Here is a 9,553-nt window from a genome sequence, read left to right as displayed (position 1 = left end):
AACCATTAAATGAAAATAATTTATATAATAAGAATAGAGTATATTTTAATATGCACTTTGAATGTATAGCTTAAATAAACATGTTGATTGTATTTGTTGTACTGAACTTAATTTATTCTTATTTATTTATTTATTTATGTATTTATTTATTTATTTACGTTAAACTAATGCAAAATTTTGTTTAATTTAAAAAAAAAATCTTATTTTTTTTTATTTTGGAGTGAAATATGACCCATCTTTGTAAGATTCAACAATAATTAAGCAACAGCAGATAGAAGATCCCCACATTGATATTAGCATGGTGTGTGTGTGTGTGTGTGTGTGTGTGTGTTTATATGACAGGTGGTAGGAGGGTTTCTGGGTCAGTAATAAATGCTAAACACATGCTGTTCAGTCATTCTTTTTTTATTTGCTTTATTAGTCATTTAAAAGAGGTTTGAGAAACAGGAGCCTGTGTTCCAGCACCATCTGTGTGTGTGTGTGTGTGTGTGTGTGTGTGTGTGTGTGTGTGTGTGTGTGTGTGTGTGTGTGTGTGTGTGTGTGTGTGTGTGCGCTTGTGGTGTTCTGCACAATATATGGCTGATAGGAAACTGGCCGAGTGCAATGCATATTTTGCTTGTCAAGTAGACTATTGCTTCTGTCATGTAAAGAATTGTGTGCAGCTTTCCGTTAATCATGCATGTCATTCTGTGTGAGAAATTTCATAACTGAAAACATGCCAGTCTGAGACACGACAGATCATGTTTGAATGATAAAAACACTACGTAATCACATATTCTTCAAAAATGTATGCAAATGTCTAGTTTTTGTTATGTATCTACGCTAAACTGAACTGCAAAAAAGTCTTTCTTGCTCAATAATTATGTCTAGTTTTACTGTACAAAATCAAGATACATTTACTTTTTTTAAAATGCATCAAAATTAAGTGAGTTTAAGCTTAAAACAAAATAAAAAATATCTGCCAGTGTGGTAAAAAAAAATTAAAAAAAATGATACTTATGTGAATCTTGCTCCTCGATTAAATGTATCTTGATTTAAGAATATTTAAATATTTGTTCTGGAAAACAAGACATAAATGCTAAATAAAATTTTATGGAAGCTTGTTTCTATCATGAAATAAAAACAAATACAAATTGTGATTATTATTAATTTTTTTTTATCTCACAATTCAGTTTTTTTCTGTTTATATCTTGTAATTCTGACCTTTTTTCTCAGAAATGTGAGGAAATGCCAGAATTACAAGATATAAATTCAAAATTACAAGAAAAAAAAAGTCAGAATTGTTTGATAAAAAGTTGCAGCTACCTTTTTAATTTTTTTAATTTTTTTGTATTCAAAGCATATAGTGTTTTAGGTAACACTTTACAATAAGGTTCCGTTAGTTAACATTGGTTAATGCATTAACTAACATTAACTAACAATGTGCAGTACATTTGTTACAATATTCATCAATCTTTTTTTATATTAATAAATAAAAATACAACTGTTCATTGTTAGTTCATGTAAGCTCAGGTCCATTAAATAATATTAAGATACATATTTTTCTTTTAATAATGTATAAAGTAAATATTGAAATATGAAGATTAAGAAATGCTTCAGGAGTATTTTTCTTTGTTAGTTCAAGTTAACTAATGTAGTTAACTAATGTTAAATGAATGAATGAAAATGGTGTCATCGCTTACTCACCCTCCACTTGTTCCAAACCTGTATGAGTTTCTGTCTTCTGTTAAACACAAAAGAAGATATTTAGAAAAATATTAGTATTCAAACAGTTGATAGGCACCATTGACTTCCGCTGTATTTTAATTTTTTCCTATTATAGAAGTCAGTGGCAAGCCAATCAACTGTTTGTATACTAATATTTTTCTAAATATCTTCTTTTGTGTTCAACAGAAGACAGAAACTCATACAGGTTTCCCAGCAGGCACAGGACGTCAGTATAACATCAGGTTGATGTTGGACATGACATCGGACAGATGTTGCGTTTTGGTTGAGAATGAAAATACTTCAGTATTTGATGCAAGTTAGACGTTGATTTAACGATGGATTTTGGTTACACAACCTAAAAACACAAAAATATGAACGTCAGCTGACGTCGGTATTAGACATCAAATCAACATTGACATTACACATTGAATTGACATTGAATTACCAAATATCAATGTCTTATAGCATTATGTGCCTGCTGGTTTGGAACAAGTGATGACAGAACTTTCACTCTGGAAGTGAACTTATCCTTGAAAAAATGAAAGCTTATTATAATGTGTTTTCTTGTAAACATGCTCTAATAATCTTTCTTTGATTTGCAACTTCTAAAAACATCACTTTTTCTCCTGCTGTTCTCCAGGGTTTCTGTTTCTCCCCGGTGGGCTCATGCTCCTGATCTAGGGTGGGGGTGCATCGCCCCGTTCTGCCATGAAAGGCTACACCCCCCAGCGCACCCGTCACCTGTCCGAGTGCGAGTCGCCCCGTTCTCCCAGTCACCGGGACCCTGTGTACCCCCCATCCGCCTCCTCCACCCTATCCCACACCCCGTTTCTACTCCCAGCAGCCATGGAGCATTACGGAGCCCTGGAGCCGCACCACTTCTCCCCGTCGCCCGACTGTCTGATGCCCCTCAACAACCAGCTGTCCACCAGCAGCACCTTCCCCCGGATCCACTACAACTCGCACTTCGACCAGGGCGACTTCGGTCCCACGGCCGACAGCATCGGAGGAATCAGCACCGGGACCCTGGGGACATCTATGTCCATGGGAATGGGTCTCGGAGTGGGACGGACCGCCATGATCACCAGCGGATCTGCAACTATATCAGGTAAGAAATGTAGGATTGTCTTGAGAAACTTTCATAAGTTAAATGCTAAATGTCATAAAAGTAAATGCAAAATTACATAACAAAACAAAATTCACCTTACTTTCTAAATTGTTTATTTTTTTCATAATTTAAGCATAAATTTAATGAGGTTAATGATTAAAACGAACAAAAAGTAAACTTTTTTAAAGAAGTCTTATATACTCATCAAGGCTGCATTTACTTGATTAAAAATACAGAAAAAAACAGTGATGTTGTGAAATATAATTACAATTTAAAATGATGGTTTTCTATTTTAATATACTTCAAATTGTAATTTATTGCTGTGATGCGCAGCTGTATTTTCAGCATCATTACTCCCGTCTTCAGTGTCACATGATCTTCAGAAATCATAATAATATACTGATTTACTGCTCAACAAACATTTCTGATTATTATCAATGTTGAACACAGTTGTGCTGCCCAATATTTTTGTGGAAACCATGATACATTTTATTTTTCACTTGATGAATAGAAAGATCAAAAGAACAGCAATTATTATAAATATAAATCTTTGGTAACATTATAAGTGTCTTTATTGTCACATTTGATCAATTTAATAAAAGTGTTAATTTCTTTATAAAAAAATCTTATTGGCCTTTTGAATGCTGGTGTATATTCTCTCAAAATAAGTTGTATTATCTGAGACAATTTTTCAAGTAACTTTATCTTTAATTATGTTTAGATATTTTACTGAAACGTAAGGACAAAAATTTGAATTATTTTCTGCTTTTTTCCATGGAGCACATAAGATGTTTATATAATGTTATATATATTTATATACTGCTCTAGAGGCTGTTGAACTCCAAAAATCAATCAATCAAATAAATAAATAAATTAGTCATCTATATGACTCATGCATGTCATATACAAGTCATAAAATAGAAAAAAATGTAAGTTCTTTCTCAAATTTAATTCATGACTTTCAAACTGCACCGCATTCAATTTTGCATGTAATTTGCACTACTTATGTTGATTCTGGTCTAATAATATAGATAAAGAGGAGGTTTTTAATGGATTAGCAGTTGATGTTGTTGTCTCCTGATTTTTTATTAACTCCTTTTTCTGAATATTTACAGTAGAAATGAAGTGTTTAAGTATGTCTAAAAGTATCCTAATTTGACTGCTTGAAAAGCTTTAAAAGTTAATGGTTAATTCACTTAAAATATGTTAACGCTTTTTATTTGTACTGTAGATGTTGCCTGCATTGTTTAACACTTAGCATGCAAGTTATAACACAATTGTCAAGATGCAATTAGTGATGAAGCAAACATACCAATGGATGCAAGGCCAGTAAACCTCAGAGATGTGTGGAAAATAAAAGACAAATTAGTCATTAGATCTTCACAATGTATATTCTTATTTTATTTTTCTAGTTATTATTTATTGTCTTGCTTAAGGCTTTTTTATTGTTTCTTAAAATACAGCATAAATTTGATCCTGGACCAAAAATCCAGTCATAAGTCGCACAGGCACATTTTGTAGCAATAGCCAACAATACACTGTATGGGTCAAAATTATCTATTTCTCCTTTATGCCAAAAATCATTAGGATATTATGTAAAGATCATGTTCCATGGAGATATTTTGTAAATTTCCAACCATGAATATATCAACACTTAATTTTTGAGTAATAATATGCATTACTAAGAACTTCATTTGAACAACTTTAAAGGTGATTTTCTCAATGTTTAGATTTTTTTTGCACCCTCAGATTACAGATATTCAAATAGTTGTATCTCGGCCAAATATTGTCCTAGCCTAACAAACCACACATCAATGGAAAGCTTATATATTCAAAAAATTATGACTGGTTTTGTGGTCCAAGGTCACAAATGATGTGCATTTTCTAGAAATGCAGCTGTGTATACTGCTACATTTATTTTTTAAAGGCTAAATACGATTTAGGGTTTTCACATTGAATTATGGCATTGCTTCGTGCATTCTGAATCTTTCCTGTTTGACTCTCCTGCTCTTTTGGCATTTAGGGGCAGGAAAGATGAACCGGTTGCCGCCTAACCTCCTGGACCAGTTCGAGAAACAGCTGCCAGGTCAACAGGACGGTTTCAGCACGTTACAGTTCCATCGAAGCACCGCGGTGACGACGACCAAACAGCAGCAACAGCAGCGCACCGACAGTCCAGGAAAAATACGCTACTTAGTTCACTCCGTCCAGAAACTGTTCGCTAAATCCCAGTCGCTGGAAAACTCTGCCATCAAGGGAAACATGAACGGCCGCAACAGCAGATCGTCGAGCAGCGATGACAAACAGCATCGGAGCAAAAGCAAAGACCGGGCGAAGAGCGAAGGAACGGCCAAACGGAGGCCACGATCCAATATGTCCGGATACTGGAGTTCTGACGATTTGGACAGTGATATTAGTAACTATAGGAACCCGATGGCCATGATGACTTTGGGTCGGCAAGCAGTGGGATCCGGACCGGGGCCGGGCGGACAGGTGGCATCCAGGTACTTCATGCAGGGCTACAGCACCATGAGTGAGCACATGCTCAAATCCTCAAAGAGTAACAGTGACCTGAAGCACCAGGGGCTCCCTGCACTCCCAGGACCTGGTGGCGGCGGCGGTGGTGGGGTCGGCGGAAGCAGAGGACCGATGTTTGACGGGAACTTTGGTAAAGGGGGACCCTGGTCCACACTCACATTAGGACCCACCAGACAGATGTGCCAGAAAGGCTCGGCCACACTGGATCGCACCCTGCTGAAGTCCAAATCTGTCCAGCAGGATCTGGGCTGCCACTTCCTACAGGTGCGTGGGAGGGTGAGTTGCATGAATAAAACGCGGTTATTGTGTACTGTATTGCTGTGGTGGAAGCAACCCTCAGTACACAAGTATGGTCCGTTTTAGGTGTATACATATGCAGGCAATCTACACATGCACTCTAGAAAGCTTCATCTTTGTGTCTGTGCTATTTTTCTTCTGGCCGGTAAAAATGTCTTTTCAACTTTTAAACCAAAGTTGTGACTCTTGTTGCAGTCTCCGCTATTTGTGACCCTGGAGCACAAAACCAGTCATAAGTAGCACAGGTATATTTGTAGCAAAAGCCAAAAATACATTGTGTGGATCAAAATTATCGATTTTTCTTTTTCAAAAATCATTACAATATTAAGTAAAGATCATGTTCCATGAAGATATTCTGTAAATTGACTACTGTAAATATATTACACCTTAATTTTTTATTTGTAATAGTGTGTAATTTATAATGGTGTGTTTTATTTGTTTCATGTGATGTTTATTAGGGGCTAAAACTGAAATGAGAACACAAATATAGACCAACAAGTACAGTAGTTTAGGTGATTGCATGTACAGAATGCACAGAAGAAAATGTATCTTCCTTTCTAATATTTTTGGTCTTGTTTTTCATTACAAATATCTAGACCAAGACATATAAGAAGATGTTTAAGATATAAGAAGTGAAATGACAAGATATTAAGTCTTGTTTTCTGATGTAAACATGTTTCCACTTGAATTAAGTTTATATTTCTGATCCCACTGGAAGATATTTTTTCTTGATTTAAGCCCAAACTCATTTGTGTTTGATACAGTTTTCAGAAGTCATGGATTCTCTTTTCTTAATTTAACAATGTTTGTACTAGACTTTTTTCTACTAGATTTTTTAAATGCTCTTCACACTAAGGAAAAAACTAAAAGGTTCTTTGGGGAACCAAAATTGGTTCAATGGCATCACTGCGAAAATCCCATTTTGTAACCTTTATTCTTAAGCTTGTGGTCTGTAAATCAGAAGGGCCGTGAATGTGCATCTGCAGTGTCTGTCTGATGTTTGCTCAGATGCCGTCCACCGGCGACTGGATGGGGACTCTGGGCCGAAGCGGGCCCATGGGCGAGATCCCCTGTAGACGGATGCGTAGCGGCAGTTATGTCAAAGCCATGGGCGACCTTGAGGATAGCGACGACTCTGATGGGAGTCCCAAACCCTCGCCGAAGAGCACCGCACGGAGGCAGAGCTACTTACGCGCAACACAGCAATCACTAAGTGACCAGTTCCCCTCAAGAAAGTAAGTCAACACATATGATTAATACATGCACATATTATGTTTCTGTTCATTATTACAACCCGAATTACGGAAATGTTGGGACGTTTTTTTTTTATTTTATTTGAATAAAATGAAAACTAAAAGAATTTCAAATCACGTGAGCCAATATTTTATTCACAATAGAACATAGATGAGCTAACAAATGTGTAAATGGATAAATTTTCCACTTTTATGCACAAGATGAGCTCATTTCAAATTTGATGCCTGCTACAGGTCTCAAAATAGTTGGGACGGGGGCAAGTTTACCATGGTGTGGCATCTCCTCTTCTTTTCAAAACAGCTTGAAGACGTCTGGGCATCGAGGTTATGAGTTTCTGGAGTTTTGTTGTTGGAATTTGGTCCCATTCTTTCCTAATATAGGTGTCCAGCTGCTGAAGAGTTTGTGGTCGTCTTTGACATATTTTTCGTTTAATGATGCACCAAATGTTCTCTATAGGTGAAAGATCTGGACTGCAGGCCAATTCAGCACCCGGAGTCTTCTACTACAAAGCTATGCTGTTGTAATGGCTGCAGTATGTGGTTTTACATTGTCCTGCTGAAATACACAAGGCCTTCCCTGAAATAGACGTCATCTGGAGGGGAGCATATGTTGCTCTAAAACCTTGATATACCTTTCAGCATTCATAGTGCCTTCCAAAACATGCAAGCTGTCCATACCATATGCACTTATGCACCCCCATACCATCAGAGATGCTGGCTTTTGAACTGAATGCTGATAACATGCTGTAAGGTCTCCCTCCTCTTTAGCCCGGAGGACACGGCGTCCATGATTTCCAACAAGAATGTCAAATTTGGACTCGTCTGACCATAGAACACTTTTCCACTTTGAAACAGTCCATTTTAAATGAGCCTTGGCCCACAGGACACGACAGCGCTTCTGGACCATGTTCACATATGGCTTCTTTATTGCATGATAGAGCTTTAGTTGGCATCTGCAGATGGCACAGCGGATTGTGTTTACCGACAGTGGTTTCTGGAAGTATTCCTGGGCCCATTTAGTAATGTCAATGACAGAATCATGCAGATGAGTGATGCAGTGTCATCTGATGGCCCAAAGACCACGGGCATCCAACAAGAGATTTTTCCAGTTTCTTGAAACTTTTGATGATGTTATGCACTGTAGATGATGAGATTTGCAAAGCCTTTGCAATTTGACGTTGAAGAACATTGTTTTTAAAGTATTCCACAATCTTTTTACGCACACTTTCACAGATTGGAGAGCCTCTGCCCATCTTTACTTCTGAGAGACTCTGCCTCTCTAAGATATCCTTTTATAGCTACTCATGTTACAGACCTAATGTCAATTGACTTAATTAGTTGCTAGATGTTCTTCCATCTGAATCTTTTCAAAATTTCTTGCTTTTTCAGCCCTTTGTTGCCCGCTTGCCACCTGTAAGACCAGTAGCAGGCATACAACTTGAAATGAGCTCATTTAATGGATAAAAGAGAAAAATTTCTCCATTTAAACATTTGTTATTTTCTATTGTGAATAAAATATTGGCTCATGTGATTTGAAAATCTTTTAGTTTTCATTTTATTAAAATTTTAAAAAACATCCCAACATTTCCGGAATTCGGGTTGTAAAACAAAACTCTATACGCACAACCGCAGTGATCCGTTTCTGTGCAGAAGGCTGGAGATATATTAGGGTACAAACACAGAAACACATTCTAGTGGTCTGTCACGGCGCCAGAGACCCCGTCTGAGGTGTGAGCTCTGTTATTTCATGCCTTCCGGATTAGGATGAGTTTATCGGTGCTGATTTTCTCTCATACATGCATCAGAATCCAGCTGTGCTCGTTCATCTGCTAGATTAAGCACAGCTGGTCTTTCTCCCCTGCATATGCTGAAACTTGCACAACCTTTCTGCTGCTCACATGTAAAGAAAACACATCTTATACTCATGAACAGTTGCTATTTTGCGGAGTTTGTGGACATAAAATGTGCATTTGTATTATCAATCAATTGTGATTTTTTTCCACAGGTATCTGGTACAGATCAGATTGTGTTGTATATGAAATAACTGCAAAATCACACGCACAAAAAAAGTTGTTTTTGCATCCAATTTGTTGTACTTTTAAATGTGCTTCTAAATCAAATCTGACGTCTCATTCAAACACTTATGGTGTTTAGTATAAATTGCAAGATATATATTTCTAACAATGTTTCTTTAACAATAATAAAACACTAAACCACCCTACAAATAGGCCTGATTTTTTTAGTGCAGTTTCTTATGTTATTCTTTTGGTTTTGTGAAGGAATATGGCATGGACAGATTGATCCTAACACCTTCCTCTCCTAACCCTGATTGTTTAGACTGTGTTCACAGTGGTATACTAGCTTATTGCTTACTGAATACAGTGCAGTATACACTATTTATATTTTTATTAATAGTAAATAAAACATTGACTTTTTTATTAAACTTTAAAAAAAAAACATAATACAATACTAAGAAGATTGCTGTCACATGATGGTACATGCGAGTAGCATCCAATTACCATGGGAATAAAATTTTGTGTGATACAAATAATCACTATTTTTTAATAATGGCATTGCATTGTGAGCAAATATAGTTTGTTATACAGAACATTTGCATATTGTGCTCAGTATACTTACTATGTTGTGCTGA

At 36.5% G+C, this 9,553-nt stretch overlaps 1 protein-coding gene across 1 annotated transcript in view; it reads left to right on the top strand.

Moving 5' to 3' along the window:
• Positions 1-2,415: 2,415 nt before the first annotated feature.
• dlgap4b (discs, large homolog-associated protein 4b) overlaps positions 2,416-9,553 on the top strand; it is a gene marked incomplete at its 5' end in the record, with an annotated part of 33,645 nt that continues 26,507 nt past the window's right edge. Inside the window, 3 exons of the mRNA XM_079377368.1 lie at positions 2,416-2,815; positions 4,839-5,629; positions 6,659-6,885. Coding sequence (XP_079233494.1) covers positions 2,416-2,815; positions 4,839-5,629; positions 6,659-6,885 — 1,418 coding nt within the window. The remainder of the gene's footprint in view (positions 2,816-4,838; positions 5,630-6,658; positions 6,886-9,553) is intronic.

Source organism: Barbus barbus, assembly GCF_936440315.1.
Source record: "Barbus barbus genome assembly, chromosome: 25".
NCBI classification, from domain to species: Eukaryota; Metazoa; Chordata; class Actinopteri; order Cypriniformes; family Cyprinidae; genus Barbus; species Barbus barbus.
This window is presented reverse-complemented; position numbering and strand designations above follow the sequence as displayed.